The sequence below is a fragment of the Nilaparvata lugens genome, chromosome 9 (genome assembly GCF_014356525.2).
Source record: "Nilaparvata lugens isolate BPH chromosome 9, ASM1435652v1, whole genome shotgun sequence".
Classification (NCBI taxonomy): domain Eukaryota; kingdom Metazoa; phylum Arthropoda; class Insecta; order Hemiptera; family Delphacidae; genus Nilaparvata; species Nilaparvata lugens.
Genome location: NC_052512.1, coordinates 34,080,137 through 34,102,949, shown reverse-complemented (window position 1 = coordinate 34,102,949; position 22,813 = coordinate 34,080,137). Strand labels below are relative to the sequence as shown.

Sequence of the window (22,813 nt, the reverse complement as noted above, 5' to 3'; positions counted from 1 at the left end):
CTTCTACTTCTCGATCTTCTCCTTCTTCTCCTCTTCCTTCTTCTTTTTCTTCATCTTCTTCTTCTTCGCTCACCTCCACCCGTCTCTCTCACACAACTCAAGAAGAACGATAATAGTCGGAAACGATAAGCAATAAGCAGGTCCAACACTACAACGAAACTAAATACTAAAAACACTCCACCAGCGCGGACGGCCAAGAGCCATTTTCGAGTTCTTTTTATAGCAACGCAAATCAGCTGATCCACTCAGTTTTGGTCTCACTCTGTTACGAACGAACGACGCGAGTTCTCCGATAAGAAGAAATAATTCTTTCCCATACCACAAACTGTAGTATTCTACTTCGTCTTCTACAGAACGCTAATATGTGATTGATATTCGGCGATCAGTTATTATTCAGTTTATAAATTCAGTTATACTTCCAAGTTATTCATTCAAGATTATAATCGTGTTATCTAAATGTGTGAAAGTGTTTTCCAATTGTGATTACAAGCTACAAGGTTTGTTTAGGTAATAACAGTAGAGTATTTCATTTATTTATTTATTTATATCTTTTACAGAGAAAAAAATATTTTCCCATTATATCCCATTTGATTGGGAGAGAAAAGTAGAGTATTTCATTTATTTATATTTTTTACAGAGAAGCACTGATTGGGAGAGAAAAGCTAAGGATACTCCTTGTACTATTTCTTTTCCAAATTTAGATAACACTTTAAAAGTCCAAAATAGGGTTATTATGGTTTCACTTTACTGAAATTTAGTCAATTTTCACTCAAAAAGAACGAAAACTAAGATTTTAAATTTTGACGGTTGATAACAGAATAAAAAAACAAAAATATCACACTTAAATCACCATTAATTGGAAAATTTTCGAGTGAAAATATGAATGAGGCTTCTTGATTGTTCAGTTATCTATACTATAATAAAGGAAAGTATTGGCTTACACACGTACGGGATAGGAAACTCACGAATGACGCATCATCACGTCTCAACTACTCAACTGATTAACTTGAAATTTTGCATATAGCTTCTTAATTCACCAAGGATGGTTATAGGCTTATTCTAAATTCTTCCATATCCCAGTTGGTCAAGTTTTTAATTAGACCCTTGTGGAACACGGGCTGGTCTATAGTCTATATCGGGTCACCGAGCTTCGCTAGTTATTTATTCATTGACTTTTGATAAACCGAACACAATTCTTTAAAATGATTGGCGAAGTACTCACTAAACAGGCACAGCCCAAAACTTTTTTTTCCCAAATTTCGATTTACAGTATACACTATAAATAGTCCAGAAAGTAGGCTATGTTCCATACACTTGGATTCAGGTTCAATTTTCTGTTCAAACATTTGAAAACAAAAAATGTAGACAATAATTTAGATTATATACAAACCAAATTGAATAACAAAATAACACTCACTAATCACTTGAAATTGTCAAATAATTATCAACTTTGAGAATTATGATACACTCTAGTTTAGGAGGATTATCATGTCATGTCAACAAATCAGATTATGTTGATCAAATTGTCTAGCTAGATAAAATTTCTCGCTGATTTATTATGATTACACAGCTGGAAATGATTCTGTCTCTCTCCCACACAGGCACACGCATCTTCTGTTATCGACAGACGACGAAATTATCATCTGCTTTCCAAGGATGAGTTATCCTTTTAATGTCGTTCAGCGAGTTTTACAAAGAATGAGACCTAGTGCAATCGAATTTTCATATCATAAACCTACATTGTTCCAAATTTTGTGAGAATTGTTAGAGCCGTTCTCGAGATCCGTAAAACATAAATAACCAGATATAAAAATAACCAGATATATACAGAGATTGCTCGCTCAATATTATAGGATGAAGGGAAGAGTTGGTTGATAAACCTACAGGATAGGATGTTCACAAAATAATGACGCATCATCACGTCTGAACCACTTAACTGATAAACTTAAAATTTTGCATATACAGTAGCTCCTTTATTTACCGAGGATGGTTATAGGCCTATTTTGAATTCTTCCATATCCCAGTTGGTCAAGTTTTCAGTTTGTCAAGTTTTAAATTAGACCCTTGTGTAGCACGGGTTACCTACTAGTCTATAATATAATAAAGGAGAGTATTGGCTTATACCACAGCCACCTCTAATACTTTATTAGAGGTGGCTATGCTTATACACGTACGGGACGGGAGATTCGCGAATGACGCATCATCACGTCTGAACTACTCAACTGATTACCTTGAAACTTTGCATATTATAGATTATTTATCTCTTTTCTGTATAGGGCTACTTGTAATATAAAAAGAAAGAAAAATAAAAAAATGTCAGTATCCTTTTTGAATTATTTAATCAAATAAATAAAAGGATTAGATAATTCAAAAAGGATACTGAGATTTTTTATTTTTCTTTCTATAAATTCTTTATTTACCGAGGATGGTTATGGGCCTATTAAAAAATCTTCGAGAGTTTAGTAGGTCAAGTTTTCAATTAGACCCTTACCTGGGTTAACTGCTAGTATAAAAAAAAAATCAACCTTTCAGTACTTTTGAAATATTTCCTTGGAACTACTGTATACCCATTTAGTTTCGACAAGAGTGTTATTCTCAAGTGTTCTCTAAATATTCATGGATTTTTCTCCATCTCAATCAAATTTTAACCTTCAAGAAAATGTATTTTCTCTTGAATTTCCATAATTGGAATGAAATATTCTTGTAGTTCGTTATGTTTCATAATAGTGAGCGAATTTGGCAACGTTACGAAGGTGGAAAAGGAAAGAGCTATCTGCTTTGTTGAATGACAGACAGAGACAGATGGCAAACTAATGTTAATCAGGTGCTGACTTTGAAACGTGAATATCAACACCAATATTAGCAAGGGTTACAAAAATCGGTTGTAAAGTTGAAGGCTAATTATAAGGAACGAAACCATGAACCAATTAGTTATCAACCAAGAATTTTAATTATTTATGAATCAATGATAACGCTTTATATAAATAAAATGAATGTATATTTCACGTTGTGTTCGAATCCAATGTAATGTAATGTACTGTTTTACTTTCCTTGCCCTATTACCATAGGTAAGGAAAGTATTGCTTTCCGTAAAAAATTAAGGTACCCCAATTTCTAAATTTCTATACGTTTCAAGGTCCCCTGAGTCCAAAAAACTGTTGGCAAGTGTTGATTTTATTAAATCATTCACTATGAAGAGATAGCAGACCTCGTATGTCTCCAGCGTTATTGTCCTGTCACCAGCTGGCTCAGATCTTTGTTTACAAGTAGACCTGAGATGCGCATGAACACTAGCGTCAGGTGATCAATTTTCATAACGGCAAGGAAAGTTGTGTGAGTGCGCAACACCAGATTTATTATTTGAAAAAAGTGGATTTTTGACAACATTTCAAGTCTCTTCAATTAGGCCTATTATGCTGCGTATACACCAAAGTAATTAACAAAATGTTTATTTTTCCGTCCTTATAGATTTTATTGGATTGAACATAACTTATCATACACATGATGTGCATATGTGTTTGTCAAGCTCAGTTTGATCTAATAGAATCTATAAGGACGGAAAAATAAACATTTTGTTAATAACGTTGGTGTCATGCAGCTTAACCATCCTCAGTAAATTAAGAATCCATATGCAAAATTTCAAGTTCAGTCCAGTAGTTCAGACGTGATGATGTTTGAAACATAATTTTCCTATTCCGTTCGTGTATAAGCCAGTTCTTACATTAATTTTAGTATAAATAACTGAAGAAGACATATCACTTGAAAACCTTACAGAAACATATTGAATCATATTGAACCATCCTCGGTAAATTAAGAATCTATATGCAAAATCACAAGTTCAGACGTGATGATGCGTCAATCATAATATTCCTATCCCGTACGTGTATAAGCCAGTTCTTTCTTCTATTATACGTATAGTATAGATAAATCTGAAGGCTTTTGAGGTTTTTTTTTAATTTTATTGAAAAATTCTATCAAAGATTGGAGAAGCTATGTCTTATCTGATTTGGCTACTTTTAATTGATGCAACGTTTTACTCTTCTTCTTCTTCTTCTTCTTCTTCTTCTTCTTCTTCTTCTTCTCCTCTTCTTCTTCTTCTTCTTCTTCTTCTTCTTCTTCTTCTTCTTCTTCTTCTTCTTCTTCTTCTCTTCTTCTTCTTCTTCTTCTTCTTCTTCTTCCTTCTTCTCTTCTTCTTCTTCTTCTTCTCCTCCTGTCTTTTCTTCTTCTTCTTCTTCTTCTTCTTCTTCTTCTTCTCTTCTTATTCTTCTTCTTCCTCCTCTTTTCTCTTCTTCTTCTCTTCTTCCTCCTCTTCTTCTTCTTCTTCTTCTTCCTCACAATCTTCTCCTTCTTCTTTTCCCTCACAATTTTCTTCTCCTTCTTCATATCTCATTTCGGCATCTTCTTCCTCTCCTTCGTCTCCTTATTCTTCTCATTCTTCATTTTCTTCTTCTCCTTCCCCTTCTTCTTCATGAAAAATATGGTTCATTTCAAGTACCAAATAGCCAATTCGATTGAGAGTAGATCAGCACTTTGGAATCAGAGAGTGTTGAATGTAATATATTATACATTATTTACTCTGTTTGGATCACAACACTTTTCACCATCAATATCTCTCTCTCTCTCTCTCTCTCTGTCACTAACCCTCTCTCACTCTCACTATTGGTAGCTCAAACCCTCCATGACTCTTCACTCTGTTTCAGTTTATTTATAGTGTTTCTCTTCTCCAACACCTGCCAAATCAACAATGAAAATAAACAACGTGGAGAAGGCTTCAGAGAAAATAGATTCTATTCTCTCTCTGTTCACTATAAACGGCATGTTCACACTTCCATCCAATTCACATTGTGACTTGCTGACTCTCTCACTCTTACTCACTTTCTTTCATCCACACACACTCTCCCAAAAAATAAGTATCAAACTCTCTCTCTCTCTCTCTCTCTCTCTATCTCTCTCTCACTGATCCTCCCATACTCACTTTCTTCAGGGTTGTGTGGCAGAGAGGACCAAGAGTCCTAACTCCGCCCTAATAAAGGCATATAATCGATCAATCTCTCTCATCCTCTCTCCCTAAAAACTAAGAACTCAACCTCTGGTAATTCTTTCTCATTCGAACTACAAAAGTATCGAGAAAATGGAAAGAAAATAGATGAAAATGGAAAATAAAAGGAAATAGAAATTGCATTTGTTCAAATGCTGATTAATGAATAATAATTATTTAACGCTGTAAATCACCCCGAAGACTTCTGCTACTGAAAATATTGACAACAGGGTAAACAGCTAGAACGAAATTCGATGGGCGCTACTATTCGAAAATTATTTCTCCGGGCTGACGAATAATTTTAAAATAGTAGCTCCTATCTTATTTCCATCTGAGAGTAATTTTTCATTTCAAATAGGAACCCCAATGAGACCTACTGTTAATATTATTCCTAATTGGAAGAGATATTCAACTGTTTCCATAATTTTCGCCTACTCTATGATAAAAAGTTGCGGGTTTCAAAGATTGAAATACAACAGCTCTTGAGCGAATTCTACAACCCAGGGGGTCACTTTTAGTATTATTTTGATTATTTGTAATGATAAAAACCCTTTCTTACTCTCACACTCACACATGGATTACAAAATATAGAATATCTTACACTCAGGAGTCATAAGCTAGTGCAGGGCTCTCCAACCTACGGCCCGAGGGCCAGATCCGGCCCGCGGGTAGATTTTGTCCGGCCCGCCGAGAGTTATTGCTGCAGATTTTTAAAAACATATATCTATACACATTTTTGACAACAACTGTGAGTTAAGTACTCTTCTCTTACTAGCCACTCCATTTCTTAATAAGTGTAAAATTAGCTGTAAACAAGCAGCGATCAACCATTGTGAGATATTAGCAAATGGTCTGCACGGACTGTACATGTCTCTCCCAGTAAAAGACTCTAAAAACATAAAAAACCATGCTCGAGCTATGTTTTCTCTTTTTGGATCTACCTACAAGTAGTGTGAGCAGACATTTTCAAAAATGAAGTTTGTTAAATCCAAAATACAGATCTTCCTTGTCAGATGAACAGTTGAAAACAATTTTAATGATCGGAACCATAAAGTTTGATCCTGAATGGGCGGACATTCTAAGTGGAAAAGAAATGCAATCTTCTCACTAAAAATAAGTATTCTCTTTTAGCTTGGGAACTTTCTGTAAATTCGTGTATTGTCAACTTGTCTTATCACTATTTAAAAAATTTTTATCATTTTTTTTAACTTGATAAATGTATGCATTGTCAAGTTTCCTTATGACCTTTCTACACTCAAAAAATTGGACTTTGCATTGAAATGAAATGAATTGGTTTGTTTTTTTCCTGTGTTTTATTGAACCTACTTGGAACTCCTCATATTATTTAAATGGAAATATAAAAATTCTACACCCCACAAATCCCCCGTCGTGTGTGTCCCCACAAGTCAAAATCCACGTACTTGTTATTGGCCCTCTAAGCCACCCAAGAGTTAACAATGTGGCCCTTGGATGAAGAAGGTTGGAGACCCCTGACCTAGTATATAGCCAAACATAATTCTAATCCTAAGCTTGGGTTTATCATCAAAAATCAAGCAGAAACCTAACTCTCCAACCAGCTCTCTCAACTATAAAATATTACCAAACATAACCTTTCAGGTCATCGTACGTTACAATATTCCCAGATTATCAGGAAAAAGATATTCTGATTTCCCAAGCAAAACGCTTATTGTGCATCATCTGCAAAAATGACTTGATATGTTGATATGTCTCAGTTCAGAGACGTAATATCGGGACACCGAGCTTTGCTCGTTATTTATTTATTGATAAACAGAGCTCGATTCTTCAAAATGATTGGGGAAGGACTAACAGGCACAGCCCAAAACTGTTTCTCCCCTGAATTCTGATTTATACACTATAAATATTCCAAAAGGTAGGTTATGTTCCATACTCTTGAATTCAGGTGAAATTTTCAGTCCAAATATTTGAAAACATAAAAGTTCAAATTTAGATTGTTTACATACCAAATTGAATAACAAAATAACACTCACTAATCACTTAGAAACTGTGAATAATGATTAACTTTGTATATTATGATATATCATCTCATGTTCAACAAGTCAGATTACTGTATTTGATCGAGTCAATTAAAATTTCTAGATTTCTCGCGAGATACGGTAAGCTAATTGATTACACAGCTGATCTCCCACCCAGACACACACATCTTCTGTTATCGACAGACGACGAAATCATCATCTGTTTTCCAAGGATGAATTATTATCCTTTTCACGTCCTTTCGTAGAAATCGTTAGAGTCGTTTTCGAGATCCGTTGACTATAAATAAACAGATAACAAAATAGAAACAGAAATACAGAAATTACTCACTCAATTGACCGAGCGAAGTGAGGTCTAAGATTCAAGTCGACGGTTTGGCATTTCTCTCAATGTTTATATGTTGCGCATTTACGGCGAAACGCGGTAATAGATTTTCATGAAATTTGACAGGTATTTTCCTTTTAAATTGCACGTCGACGTATATACAAGGTTTTTGGAAATTTTGCATTTCAAGGATATCAAGGATAATATAAAGGAAAAAGGAGCCTCCTTCATACGCCAATATTAGAGTATAAATCAGACTATAGAATTATTCATCATAAATCAGCTGACAAGTGATTACACACATGTGTGGAGAAGCCAGTCTATTGTTGTATTTCAATCAGGTACTTTTTGATCAGAGTACTGCGTGAGGTCTACTGTTCACAGAACTACTAGTATAATAGGATATCATTCCCCCCATGTCTCGAATCTACAAAGAAAACTAATAATTGTTATTTTCCATGTGTCTCCAATTATTGTTGTTTTCTCTTCATCTTCACCTTATATTTATTCTATTTTCTTCTCCTCTCATTTCCTTTCTTGTCGTCGTACACTCCTTGCCAAAGGCAACAGAATCTCGTTCTATCACAATGTTTGCACCACAAGCAAGATGAGAACAAAGCTTTCATTTGTCGTCAATGATTCCTCTACTTATCTAGTGGATATGCCTTTGATGATATCTACAGTATCTGACAGTATCAATTTGTTTAAGAGGCCCGGTCCATTTGATGTGTACCGTTTATTATTGAATCAGACATTTTGGCATCTCACTACCCGCAAGTTCAATGGAATCAGTCCATCACCTCATTTTCATTGCCAACTTTTTAAAATAGTCTGACTGATTCTTATTCTTCTTCTTCTTCTTCTTCTTCTTCTTCTTCTTCTTCTTCTTCTTCTTATTCTCAATCTCCTTCTTTTTCTCCTAAATTGAAGAGAATACAATGCTCTCTAACTCTTCCCTTAGTCAAAGTCCATTGTATCACTATTGAGGAAATTCCTTTATCTTTAAAATTATCTTTGAAATAATGCAAAATTTCAAAGAACCTCAGGTATAAGTCGATGCGCAATACAAATTTTATGAGAATCTATTGCCGCGTTCCGCCGTGAATGTGGAACTTACATGAATACTTAAAGAGAAATGGAAAATCGTCGACTTGAATCTTAGACTTCACTTCTCTTAGTCAATTATACCGTTGATCAAGGAAACTATATTTTTTCGAAATGACTATTTCGTTCATCTCTGATAATATTGTGAGTTATGTGAATGACAAATTTTAATTCACGTTTTGCACATACCGTAATGATCAACTTACAGTAGAATGTAGAACAAACTCCATTATAAAAATCAAGGAAAATGTAGAGGAACTGTATCCTGAATACATTGAAACATAGTAAAATAAAGATAAAGAAAGCTTAGTATTAAAATATACTATGAAAACAGTGTTTCAACTTGTGAATACGTCGTATCCTCTGTGGATTGATTACAAACACATCTAGAATTTTTCTTCAAACGATCCGTTTGATACAAAGTGATTACTAATGTGATACGAAGTCTCTTACTCAGTGCAACGTGTATCAAATGTGATACAAAGTCTCCGATCCCTAGCAACGCGTATCAAAAATGTGATATGAAGTCTCTCATCTGTGCAACGCGTATCAAATGTGATACGAAGTCTCTGATCCGGTGCAACGCGTTTCAAATTTAATACGTGGTCTCTTATCCGGTGCAACGCGTATCAAATTTGATACGAAGTCTCTGATCCGGTGCAACGCTTATCAAATGTGATAAGAACACACGAACAAACGGATAAGTGATACGAAGTCTCTTATCTGGTGCATCGCGTATCAAATGCCGAGTAATGTCAAGACTAATCATGATGAGTGTGAACGTCTGGGAATGAAACCATGTTGATAATTCCATCAATATCCATCACTCTGATTTTGGCATCCATACTAGCCTCATCTACAGCTTTATCAGCGGGTGAGTAATTTATTCATTAATTTATCTTGAAATATATAACTTAGATAGAATGATGCAGGATGCTATTGCTCTGGTTCAGGCACAATAGAATACAGCTTAATCTGACAAAAACAAAATATATATTGTTCACTTTTTGTGTAGTTGAGAAGTTGATATTGTGGTAATTACCGTATTCATATTGAATGAAAAAGGCTATCTCTGATAAACGCAGAGATTGACAATGGTGTAATAACCGAAACCGGTCTTTCTAATTATCAATAAATCAGTGGTTTTTTGACAATTTCTTAGCCTTTTTCATTCAATATATTGTTCACATTAACAACACCATGGACACTGCCTTCTGCACTGAAGTTTCATGGTGCCTGTGATCGGAATGACTGTGACTGTGAGGTCGTTGGTCAGACCGATGCAATAAAATATTTAGGTGTGATTGTTGATGAGAAGCTTAACTGGTCTCAGCATATCATAAAAATCTGGTGTGGTACACTCACACAACTTTCCTTGCTCATATTTGAAACTACGATCAGACTTCTGTATAATATGTGTGCATATAATAATTGTTTTCAGAGTACTTTTTCCTTTGTGTAAATTGTGAAATTCGATGATTTTTTTCAGTCGTCATTTTTTTAAAGTCGTTCAAGATGAATAATATCTTGACTATGTGTTCTTTTTATAAACTGCTCTACCTACCTACCTCATGCACGAGAAGGAGTTTACAAAGTCCATTTCTCAAGGATGGGGTGGACCCCATTAGTTTCCAAGGGAAAAGATTCATGTCAGTTGATAGAGCTGATAAATAACTATACAGGGTATGAATTTGAAATAGATCAGTCGAGTCATTTTTAAGAAAATCGTGAAGAACATGATTTTTTAGTAACTATCCGCCATTTTTCTCAAGAATATTACGGAACTCCTGCAGTTTTCCCAAGAATGAGACTCATGTCAGTTTATAGGGCTTATAAATAGCTATCCTTGTTATAAATTTGAAGAAAATCATTAGAGCCGTTTTCGAGGAAACCGTGAAAAACATGGTTTTTTAGTAATTATCCGCCATCTTGGATTGAATTCCATTGAATTTCTTATTGTCGGCTTCTCATGGTATAAGGACCTTAAGTTTGAAATTTCAAGTCAATCGGTTAATTAGGAATGGAGTTATCGTGTTCACAGACAAACACACATACACACACACACACACACACACACACACACACACACACACACACACACACACACACACACACACACACACACACACACATACACACACACAGACCAACACCCAAAAATCATGTTTTTGGACTCAGGGGACCTTGAAACGTAAAGAAAACTTAAAATTGGGGTACCTTAATTTTTTTTGGAAAGCAATACTTTCCTTTCCAATGGTAGTAGGGCAAGGGAAGTAAAAAACTATCTGTTACTTGTCCTGCGGAAATTCTACTTCTTGAAAGAATTTATTCCTCTAAATGTTCTTAGGCAGTTATATTTTGCATTTGTTGATCCAAAAATAAGTTATGGTATTAACTGTTGGGGCTCCACTTATTTTTGTCACTTGAAGCCATTGATAACGGTGCAGAAATCGATAGTGCGTGCTATAAAAAGAAAGGATAGATTTGAACAGTCTTGTTCTCTATTTCAGTATCTTGGATGTTTGCCTCTTAGATATATGTATGTATTTAAGGTCATGTATATGTTCTATGTGATGTGTGGAAACGGTGGCATGCGTTGCTTAGGGATATCCCCAGCTATCAAACTAGGAAGGAGAGTGACAGCTGATTTACTGAGACTTCCCAAATCGTATACCACTTGTTTCCAGAAATCGTTTGTATTTCTTGACCTCAAGTTTTTTGATAACATCCCAATTGAAATCAAGAGGATTCACAATCAACTTGTTTTCAAAAAAAAAGAATTTTTAGATGACTCAGATGTCTTATGCCTGACTATTTACAGAACCCTTATTCAATGTTATTTCTTAGTTTGAATGTAATTTTGGTGGCTTGCAATAAGCATTAGTAAGATGAGCTGTTATTGGAAAGTGTGCAAGGTGAGTGAATGTGAGAGTGAATGATTGCTAGTCATTTCTTTCTCTCTTCTTTTTCTTTCTCCATTTATTCATAAATTTAAAATTTATTAGAGTGATATTCATTCCTACTTGCAAACGTGAAGTATTGTATACTGCCGGCGAATAGTATTTTTTATTCCAATACACGAATTTCTTTCTAATAAAACATACCAGTATTTATTAATTATTTTCCCTCTCTTCTTTTTCTTTCTCCATTTATTCATAAATTTTAAATTTATTAGAGTGATATTCATTCCCACTTGCAAACTTGAAGTATTGTATACTGCCGGCGAATAGTATTTTTTATTCCAATACACGAATTTCTTTCTAATAAAACATACCAGTATTTATTAATTATTTTTCATCTTACTGAGCTGTGTGTTTTTGTTTCTCTTATTGATTCTGATTGTGAATATTGTGTGTTTGAATGAATAAAATTTGAATTATACAGAGTGAGTCATAATTATGTATGGGAACCTTTCAATAAATTGGAGACTGTTGTGAATATAATACTGTAAGTTTCAGGATAAGTTATTGGTCAAACTCTCCCTTTTGACTTACAACTGAATTTTAACCCTCATAGGGGGGTGACTTAGGGGTTGTAACTTGAATATTTTAAATGTAAACACCCATTGTGTGGTACATCAATATAAAGGCCTTTTTGAAACAAGAAAGATGGCATCGACATAAATGTTCTATGATTCTTGTATCCAAAATTACGACTGATTTTTGTTTTAGTTTTTAAAGAAATGGGGGGTTGCAACTCAAATATCTTGATCTTAAAATGATGTATCACACAATGAGTGTTTACGTTCAAGGTATTTGAGTTACAACCCCTCATTTCTTCAAAAACTGAAACTTCAATCTCCATTTTGGATACAAGAATCATAGAACATTTTTGTCAATGCCATCTTTCTTGTTTCAAAAAAGGCCTTTATAATGATGTACCACACAATAGGTGTTTACCCATAAGTCAACCCCTTATGAGGGTCGAAATTCAATTGTACGTCTCATTTTTATCAATGCTATCTTTCTTGTTTCAAAAGGCCTTCAAATGATGTACCAGACAATGGATGTTCACATTTAAAATATTCGAGTTACAACCCCTAAGTCACCCCCTTATGTGGGGTTGAAATTTAGTTGTACGTCGAAAGATAGATTATTTGACTAATAACTTATCCTGAAAGTTACAGTATCATATCTACAACAGTCTTCAACTTATTGAAGGGTTCCCATACATATGACTCACTCTGTATATGAGAGAACAAGGATAACATCTCATACTTATCGCTCCAATGGCCAATCATCAATTTAACATTATACTATCAATAATAACCTGTGCTTCGCAGCTATTTAAAATTTAATGTGGTAGAATGCAATCTCTGCATAACAAGGAAACATATAAAAATAGACTACTTTTTCATTATTTTCACAAAACAGAAAAATACGTTGCTTTTGTTCATCAGAGTTGGAAATTCTTTGTAAGAAAAAAAAAATTGATTGTTCTTGAACCTGCATTCATGACTCACGTGTGCTACCAAAAAATCAAATCTAATCAAAATTTTTATCCACAATTCAAACAATTGAGCGTCCTGCCAAAACCGAAGGTTTTCAGGTGCTACAAAAAAACAAGTAATTTTTTTTAATTAATAAAATAATCAATCTACGAAATTATTTGGAAGGAACTGTTTATTTGGGATTTCATAGTTGCGTAAACTTTGAATCACGAATTGGAAAAAAAATGGGTTCAATTATTTGATTGGAACTAGTTGATTTGACTACATCCACCCTCGGTAGATTGAGAATCAGTCAACTCCATTTGAAATTTGCAAAATAAATCAATTTTACCATCCGGGTCCTGTAGCTTTGCCTATCGGAGGAGGGCCACTAGACTACAATACTAACCATTCAAATAAACGAAAATTTTTGAAAATGTATCTTTCCATCAGCAACATATGGTCTTTTGTATCTTCTAAAAAGCAACGTGTGCATCCAAGAAGATACACAATGAGCTTTAATATATCTTCCCATAAGCAACAAATTCTCTTTTGTATCTTCTCGAAAGCAACGTGTTGCATCCGAAAAGATACACAAGGAGCTTCAATGTATCTATCCTTAAGTAAGAAACTGTCTTCTATCCTCTCAAAAGCAATTTGTTGCATCCGAGAAGTTACACAATGAGCTTTGATGTATCTTTCCATAATCAACAGATTCCAAATACTCTTTTGTATCTTATAAAAAGCAACGTGTTGCATCTGAAAAGATACACAAGGAGCTGTTTGGAGTTACGTCCTGATAGCACAACACAGCTTATCAGCTGACATCCGTTCAACATGCTCTTTCCATGGTACGTGGGCGGTACGAGGGAGGAGCGTGCTCGGTGCGGGTTGGAAGCACGAGTATGTGTACACAGCTTAACATAAACGTCCCTTATGGAAGGTCAGTAGAGGGAAACTGAGATCACTGGGAAGCTTTTTTGCTCGAAATCCCCTCCCCCCTCTCGCCCCTCGTCCATCCCGCCACCCCTTCCCCCCGCCTGTAGGGTGGGGGGTGTTCTAAAAATAGATTTCCCCCTCCCCCTGCCCAGTGGTGGTGAGGGGGTTGAAAAGAGAGAGATATATCCTTCTCTCTCTCTTTCTAAAAATAGATTTCCCCTACCCCTGCCCAGTGGCAGTGAGGGGGATGAGAAGAGAGAGATATATCTTTCTCTCTCTCTCTCTTTCTAAAAATAGATTTCCCCTTCCCCTTGCCCAGTGGAGGTGAGGGGGATGAAAAGAGAGAGATATATCTTTCTCTCTCTCTCTTTCTAAAAATAGATTTCCCCTTCCCCTTGCCCAGTGGTGGTGAGGGGGATGAAAAGAGAGAGATATATCTTTCTCTCTCTCTCTCTCTCTCCCCTTCCCCTTGCCCAGTGGAGGTGAGGGGGTTGAAAAGAGATATCTCTCTCTCTCTCTCTCTCTCCCCTTCCCCTTGCCCAGGTGAGGGAAAAAAAAATTTCCATTTTAGGAGGAAAAATTCCCTCTCTATACTGACAGATTAAAGTGAATCCATATTTCTACATCTATTGCTATACTGACAAATTTAAGTGAATGCTAGATGAGGGAAAAAATCTCTTTGAGAGGGAAAAATTCTCTACTGTCAAATTAAAGTGAATCCATATTTCTAATGCTATACTGACAAATTAAAGTGAATCCATATTTCTAATGCTATACTGACAAATTAAAGTGAATCCATATTACTACATCTATACTGACAGATTAAAGTCGCTTCTCACAAGCAGCAGACGGCTCTAGTCAGATGTAGCATCTGCTTTCTCCTTCTTTTACTCAGTCCATCTCTTACCCTCACCCTTCTAAATTCCTTCTCTATTATGAAAGGTGAGTGAAGGAGACAAGCGTTAACTAACTTGCATTTAGCGCTCCTATACTAGTGAAACGCTTCTCTCTGTCGAGAGTTACGAAAGGCTAGAGAATTCAAACCGTAGGCAAGTGCGCTCGGTCGTCACCCTCTCCCTTGTCTAGACAAATGACACGTGCGCTCTGCAAGGTTCCTCTAGAATAACTCCTGCATCGAAAACCGTTACATTCTGTTACATGAAAAAATGTCTAAATCGATTTATCATCTGTGACATGTGTTTAACAGTTAAAGTTACTTCACTCTCTCTCATAATATCTCATCCTTTTACAAGATTTATGCAAAAACTGATATAGTCAAAAATGTCTAGACTGAAATTTGAAGCTGGAGGTGTTTAAATACTTCACTCTCACTCACCCAAGTGTTTATGCAATCAATCATAGTCAAAAATGTCTAGACTGAAATTTGAAGCAGGAGGTGTTTAAATACTTCACTCTCTCTCACGCAAGTGTTTATGCAATCAATCATAGTCAAAAATGTCTAGGCTGAAATTTGAAGCAGCAGGTGTTTAAATACTTCACTCTCTCTCACGCAAGTGTTTATGCAATCAATCATAGTGAAAAATGTCTAGACTGAAATTTGAAGCAACATGTGTTAAAGTTCACTCTCTCTCACGCAACTGTTTACAAGATTTTATGTTTTCGGCGCCAATATAAAGTCTTTATATTGGGCTAGATCCATTTTTTCTGTAATAATTTGCACTACCTGATCTTCGGAAAGGTTGTGTTCTTTGGCCTCTATCCAGTTCATGTGAAAACTTACCCGGGCGTAGTTGGATACGATGTCCAGGGCCACTCTGTGTATGAATAAATTTAGATAGTCAATTAATGGAGCTGAACATTTCAGTCTCATGACAGTACCCTCTTCCGAATTTTTAATTGTCTCAGCTATTTCATCACGAACGCTTTTCACAGCTACTCCCATCTTGTTTTTCTTAATAAAATCTCCTATATCATTTTTAGTTGCGTACTTTTCTGCAATTTGCTTAATTAGAATAGCAATAGCATCTTTTGTAATGAATTGTTCAATACCCTCCATAATATTAGCTTTTATTGCACTCGCCATTTCAGATAATCGTTTTTCAAACTCTTCCTTTGTTAATGAAGAACTAGTCAATTTCTGCAAAGCAGATTCTAAATATTGCTTATCAATTGATGATGGATGTGTTTCATTTACTTTAGTAAAAATTTCTGTACTAAGCTGTTTTAATTTAGTATTGAGATAGTTTCTGTCCAACACCTCCAAATTCTTAATTTTATCCGATATGGCTTTTAATTTCTCATCTAAATAAGCTTTATCGACTTTATCATTGTTAATACTGAGCAACTGAGATGAAAAGCTGTCTGTTAAAGTTTTCACTTCTCCTAGAGCAGATTCTAAAGTTAGAGTTCTCTCTGCAATAGCTTTATCGATATTAGCACTGAAATTTTGTAATGAACTTAGAATATGTTCTCTTTCAATTATGCTCACTCCAATATTCTTTGTATTTTCCGAAACGAGTTTGGTTATTTGCGAATCTAAATAAAATTTCACAGCTTCACTGATTCCTTGTTGATTTATCGATTCGATTATTTTCTGTGTTATCAAGTCAATATCACACGTAAGATTAGCAACAGTAGGCCCAGAACTACCCGTATCAATTCGACCGAATCGATGTAGAGTCATCGTAACACTAAACAATTAGTTTTGCTTCTTTTAGCTCTTCAATTATAGACGCGTACTCAATATCATGCCCGGTGTTGCCAGTAGCTTTTGAGGAATAGAGTAAATTTAATCTTTCCACTAATTCGTCAAAATTATCAAAGTATTGATAAATTCTATCATGAGAATTATTTTTGCAAATTTCAATAAACCCCACCCCTTCTTTTTACTAATTTTTTTACTGGGAAATAACTTTTGAATCATTTGCGATTTAATTCCCTGATTTCGTTTAACATAGCCTCTTTGATCTAAATGTATGCCTGTAAGTGTTAAGATTTTTTTATACTTATCCAGATCTCTCTGATTATAAAGATTCGAGTTTGGTCTCGCACTGAATAATAACTCAAGTAGACCATGTGTTAAACGAAATCTTTCATTATTAATATCTATATAACCGTTATCGAATATTACTTGCTGATTTCCAATATAATACACGTCATCTTTAGAATTGTATGAAATTCCATAACTGATTGAATTATTCAATTTTTCCGCATGAAACGTTTTTAGATATTGTGACAGCACATCATCGTTTCTGCTAGAACCAAGTAAACTGCTTTCAAATTTAGTCGAGCTTGAAAAATTGTCTGTTGAACTCTCATAACTCTGCTCATCCTCCTCCTCATTATCATCAATTCTATCATGAGAATTATTTTTTGCAAATTTCAATAAACCCCACCCCTTCTTTTTACTAATTTTTTTACTGGGAAATAACTTTTGAATCATTTGCGATTTAATTCCCTGATTTCGTTTAACATAGCCTCTTTGATCTAAATGTATGCCTGTAAGTGTTAAGATTTTTTTATACTCATCCAGATCTCTCTGATTATAAAGATTCGAGTTTGGTCTCGCACTGAATAATAACTCAAGTAGACCATGTGTTAAACGAAATCTTTCATTATTAATATCTATATAACCGTTATCGAATATTACTTGCTGATTCCCAATATAATACACGTCATCTTTAGAATTGTATGAAATTCCATAACTGATTGAATTATTCAATTTTTCCGCATGAAACGTTTTTAGATATTGTGACAGCACATCATCGTTTCTGCTAGAACCAAGTAAACTGTTTTCAAATTTAGTCGAGCTTAAAAAATTGTCTGTTGAACTCTCATAACTCTGCTCATCCTCCTCCTCATTATCATCAATTTCCATACTCTGTTCCTCTTTTACTTCTTCCTTTTTTGGTTTAACACTAGAGTGTGAGAATTTGTTTTCTCCCAATTCAATTATAGGTTCTATCAATGGTGATAGAGTTTTCCTCTTGTATTCCTCCGATCGCCTTTCAAAATTGACTAAGCTTTTATGCTTGTCTCTAATTACTTTTCTCAATTTCTTAATCTTTTCGAATAAACCAACGTTCTTTCTATTCAGTTTTCTGCTGCTGTATGACAACATGACTGCACAAAGAATAAATCTCTACTGAACGGTAAGAAACGTATCGAGCGAATCTCGGTACTTACTGCTATTAATTCCGCACTCGCTCATAATAGTTACAAAATTATGAGGTTTACGATTCCAAACTGTATGACAAAGTTTAACAAAATCTTTATAAGAAATATCTCCTCCAACATGATCTCTGTGAATTAATTTCAGACTCAATAAATCTATCTTGAAGATTATAATCATATTTGCATTGTCCCTAGTGAAATGTTTCTGTGTAGCTCCATAACTCTGAATTAAATATGCAGTGTCAATATTTCGATGTCGTCCCATAGTAAAATATTCTCTTATCTGTGGGACATTGCTCAGTTGCAAGTCATCAAAAATTACTAAGCTATATTCAGGGATACGATTTGGATGGGGAATTTGGCTCACATCCTCTTTCATGTGAAATCCGATATTTTTCAAACCTCCAAATACCTTCCTGAGAAAAACATATTTTGGTTGATATAAGCTCTTGCTAAATAAGTAAATGTGCTTAAATCTTAAGCCATTTTCAGCAAATACTAGATTAAATAAGAGATTTGTTTTTCCTCCAGCACTGGGAGAAATAATTAACATTCTTGCATTATGAGGAAGTAAGTCTCCATTTTTACAAAATGCAGGCTTTTCTTTATCTGTAATTAATTTATCAAAGTTAACAATTGGTATTTGACTCATGATTACAAACGTACAGAGCGTGATCTGATAAGGAACTGATAAGTTATCAGGGAGGAGGGTGAGCAACCACATGGCTAGACGCTCGCTCGCTCCCTCCCACTGATAGAAGTTTCTCACTTCAACTGACCCTCTCTTTCCCACACCCTCTTCACGAGAATGCATCTGTTGCTTGAGCCTTAGCAAATTACGAAACTTCAGATTGAAATGAAAAGCAATGTTTGATAATAATACTTCTATTATATTTTCAACGAATGTACATCATGATATTTACACTGAATGGAATGTATTCACAATAGATTATTTACAATAACTGTACATGATATTTACAATAGATTACAAAAGATTATTTTTCATCTAATAGTTGATCTTTACTAATATAACTAGGCGTTGAAAACCCAATCCATTTCACTAGCAATCTTTTTATCACGTTTTAATATTTTTTCAATCAAATACACTTGTCTCTCCGATTCGTTTAATTGTGTTTTTTCAATTTCTTCTGCATAAAACCTACCACTAATTACTTCTCCGTTTAGATCTCTCAGTGAGTAGGTTATAGGTTTAGAAGGAAATATAGAATGAATTACAAAATACTCTGCGCTCCAGTTTATGTTATAAGACTTATCGAAAAGAACCCTTTTCTTTGAGATTCGTACAACATCTCCTAGCTTAAATTTCGGTTTTGAATTTTTCAATATATATCGTCTATTGAATGCAGAATTCAAAGACATTAAAACATGATTACAATTTTTTTTCCCCACATCTTCAGGTTTCATTCTAATGGATGAATGCGTTGTTGCATTATAATCACGAACTAAACTGTCTAGTTGCGATATCCAGTTTTTGCTTCCATGTTCAGTTAAATATCTATAAATTTTTGCTTTAAGTGTTCTATTAAACCTTTCAACTATGGAGGCTTTCTTATCGGTAAAAACATGATAATGTTTAATACTATATCTATCTAATAACACTTTAACTTTTGAATTAAAGAATTTTGTTCCCTGATCTGTTTGGAACAGCTTAACTCCCTTATTTTTGGAAATAATTGGCTCGAGAGCGTTAAATACAGATTGGCTTGCCTTGTCTTTTAATGGTACACAATATGCAAATTTTGAAAAACAATTAATAACAGCTAAGATATATTTATAACCCTTATTAAAACGCGATAAACTCGTCATCTCAATGAGATCGGCTTGAAGCAGTCTTTTTCACTTTTCAACTCATATTTGCGAGTGGGATAGTTCACACGCGGCACGCTATGAAGCTCTAAGCTAGCTTAGATCTAATAATATTCATGATATAACACACCAGTCATATCAGTGGTGTTGGATGATTGTCACGGAACATACTGAGCAATCAGTTCACAGTTGGCACTCTATAATGTCCAAATGGGAGAGTGTCAACACCATTCTCAGCAATGTACCTCTTATCATCATAAGGGCTCAAACAGATTTTTGCACATTCAACCTGATACATGGTGTGGTGGAACAAGAACTAATAACCAATTCATCAAAGTCGACAATAGCTAATCCATTTTTATTTATTTTTTATTTTTTTATTTTTTGAAATATCTTTCTCTTCTACCATAATATTCTATGTTGTTAGTATGAAGACTTCCTTACTACTGTTCAATCAATTTTATATGTGTACATACTTAATCAGACTAAACCGGCTTCATATATTATTCTAACTTACACATAGCTTTACAACTAGAGTAGCTTGGTTTAATTCAATAAATCAACATAGAATGAGAAACATTATACAGCATTTATTTTTGATAATTCTTTACATAATTCAAGTATATAGTTTACATTCATTAAATATGGTATGCCAATAATCAAAAATTTGTACAATATCGTCTTTATTTTTCAAACGTTTGTCAATAGTTATAATAATTTTGCATTTATTTATTCGTAACTTACAACTAATACATTTATTCCTTAAACCTCTACAAGTATTACAATTAATTTTCACATTCAAAGCTTTTAGTATTTAATAGTTTTATTCTCTCCTCAATTAACGAGTTCATCATAATTTCTGTAAAGAAGTTAAAGTTATAGTTTGTACAACATTGCTGATTCGCCACACATTTTCATAATTTCAAATGTAAATCTTACACTATCAATGTTTTTATCTGTTAACCTATCATCAATGAAATAATACATTTGAATATTCAACCAACCTAATGAATAACAATAGCAAAATTCAGGAATTTCCTTTAATTCACATCTTCCATGTCTATCAACTATATTCTTATTTATAATATAACATACACTTATATGTTCTGACTTCTGTTCTTCACTTCTACCAGGTTTTATAAATGTTAAATATTCCTCAAACGTTAGTCCTTCTTTTCCGAAATTATTCAATTCTAATATTGTTTAGTCAATAAGTTCGAAATAACAACATCTATATTTTTCATCGATTTTATTCGAAAAATAGTTCTTATCAAATGAAATTGAATCCATCTCCAATCTGAAATTAAACATAATATGCTATCAATCTTGTTCTAGTCCACTCTCATCTGAACAAATAAATAAAAAATTCCAGATAAGTTCATTTAATTGTTCTTTTGTTAAATGTTTATTTTTTTCTGTTATACATTTTTTAATTTTATCGATAGACTCTTTAAGATGTGCACACTCACATCTCCATGAATCGGGGCAATCTTTTTCCCTGTAAGCATCATATGATGTACTGTATAAATCACAAACTGAAATATGATTATAGTTATCACTATGCCAAACTCCTAATTTTTCATAGTCTCTCACAAATGTTAGATATTTCATATTCGTCCATCCTTTTTCTGCTAACTGGTCCAATAATTGCTGATGCGTCTCCAATAGTTCAGTTAGTTCACAACGATAACTTTGTATTCTCGCCATTTTTCTAAAGAAACAGAATCATATTTATGTAATTCATTAAAATGCCTATTTATAATATATACTGAGCTTATATATTCATCAAATGATTTCCGTTCGAGAGCTCATATCTGAAAACATATTAAACTATAAGTTGGGATGATCAGCGTATATAATCAATTGTAAAATATTTACTTAGTTAGTAATTGACTCTTATCTATCCAAGACAGTTCACTAAAACCGAGACACTTTACGAGATAACGCTTTCCAACTTTCTTTAATATTCTCTCTACAAGATAAACTTGCATTTCATCTAAAGTTAACTCTAATTTCTTTAATTCTTGTTCATAAAATTTACACAGAACCTTTTTGTGACAATATAATGCTTGTGAAAATCTGTGCTTTGGATGATTGTGAGCCAATGGATAAGAGACGCTTCGTTCTAATATATATGGATATATTTGGAGCATTCAACTTATATTTAAGAGGCTAATTCTCTAATATGGTGAGGCCTAAACATGGAGTCAAAGCAAAGCTGCCTTACCTATTGCACAGTGGAAGTGATATGTCTCAAAAGATTCTACAAGTGCTTGGTTTCCAAGGAGAATATAAAGAAGACTATAATGTTATAGTAGATAACAATAAAACTGTTGGCATCAATTGCTTGGCTTGGCTTAATAATAATGTGAGAGTAAAAATTTATAATAAGTTTGTATGTCAAATCACAAGCCCTGCTGTAAATAACCAGTTAGCTAACCATATTGTAGACTTTATTCCCTGTGCAGATGCAAGATTACAGGAAACCTTTACCTCTGATGCAGCTAAAATGCATGGTATTACACGTTTGGAAGCTACAATCTATAACTATAGTTTAACAAATAGAGACAATAGCAAAATCTTTCACCCTATTCAAGATAGCTTGTCACTCTTGAATGATAGTAGAAATTATTTCCAAAATGTGCCAATTTATTCTCTGTCCTCGGCTAAAATGTGGAGAAAACTGACAGATAATTTAAAAAATAGTTGTTGTTTGGTCTATAATGATCTTCTACAGTATGTTTACTGGGGAAATAGCAATACCAAGAAATTGACTGGAGTACAACATAGAAATAGAATAATTTCTGCATTCAGTTTCAATTTACTAGCTATAAATTATGTAGAGATTTTGAGGATCCATCAAACAAAAATAATATCAGTTTCTCACAAAAGTGCTATATTAAGAGTGGTGAGACATATTTCTTCATGTCAACCACAGTTTTCTCTAGCATATCCAAAGTTGTTGACCTAGATGAGTTGGGGCTTGTAGCAACAGCTAACTTGAT

At 34.1% G+C, this 22,813-nt stretch overlaps 1 protein-coding gene across 5 annotated transcripts in view; it reads left to right on the top strand.

Annotated features, from left to right (window-relative positions):
• Positions 1–227: 227 nt before the first annotated feature.
• Positions 228–22,813, top strand: part of LOC111061576 — a 43,518-nt gene continuing 20,932 nt past the window's right edge. Inside the window, exons 1-2 of one of the 5 annotated variants that reach the window (XM_039435794.1) lie at positions 228–507; positions 8,688–9,353. In XM_039435794.1, the coding sequence (XP_039291728.1) occupies positions 9,278–9,353 (76 nt within the window). In that variant the 5' untranslated portion in view covers positions 228–507; positions 8,688–9,277. The remainder of the gene's footprint in view (positions 508–8,687; positions 9,354–22,813) is intronic. The other 4 variants (XM_039435793.1, XM_039435792.1, XM_039435790.1 and 1 more) reach the window with 4 other exon arrangements.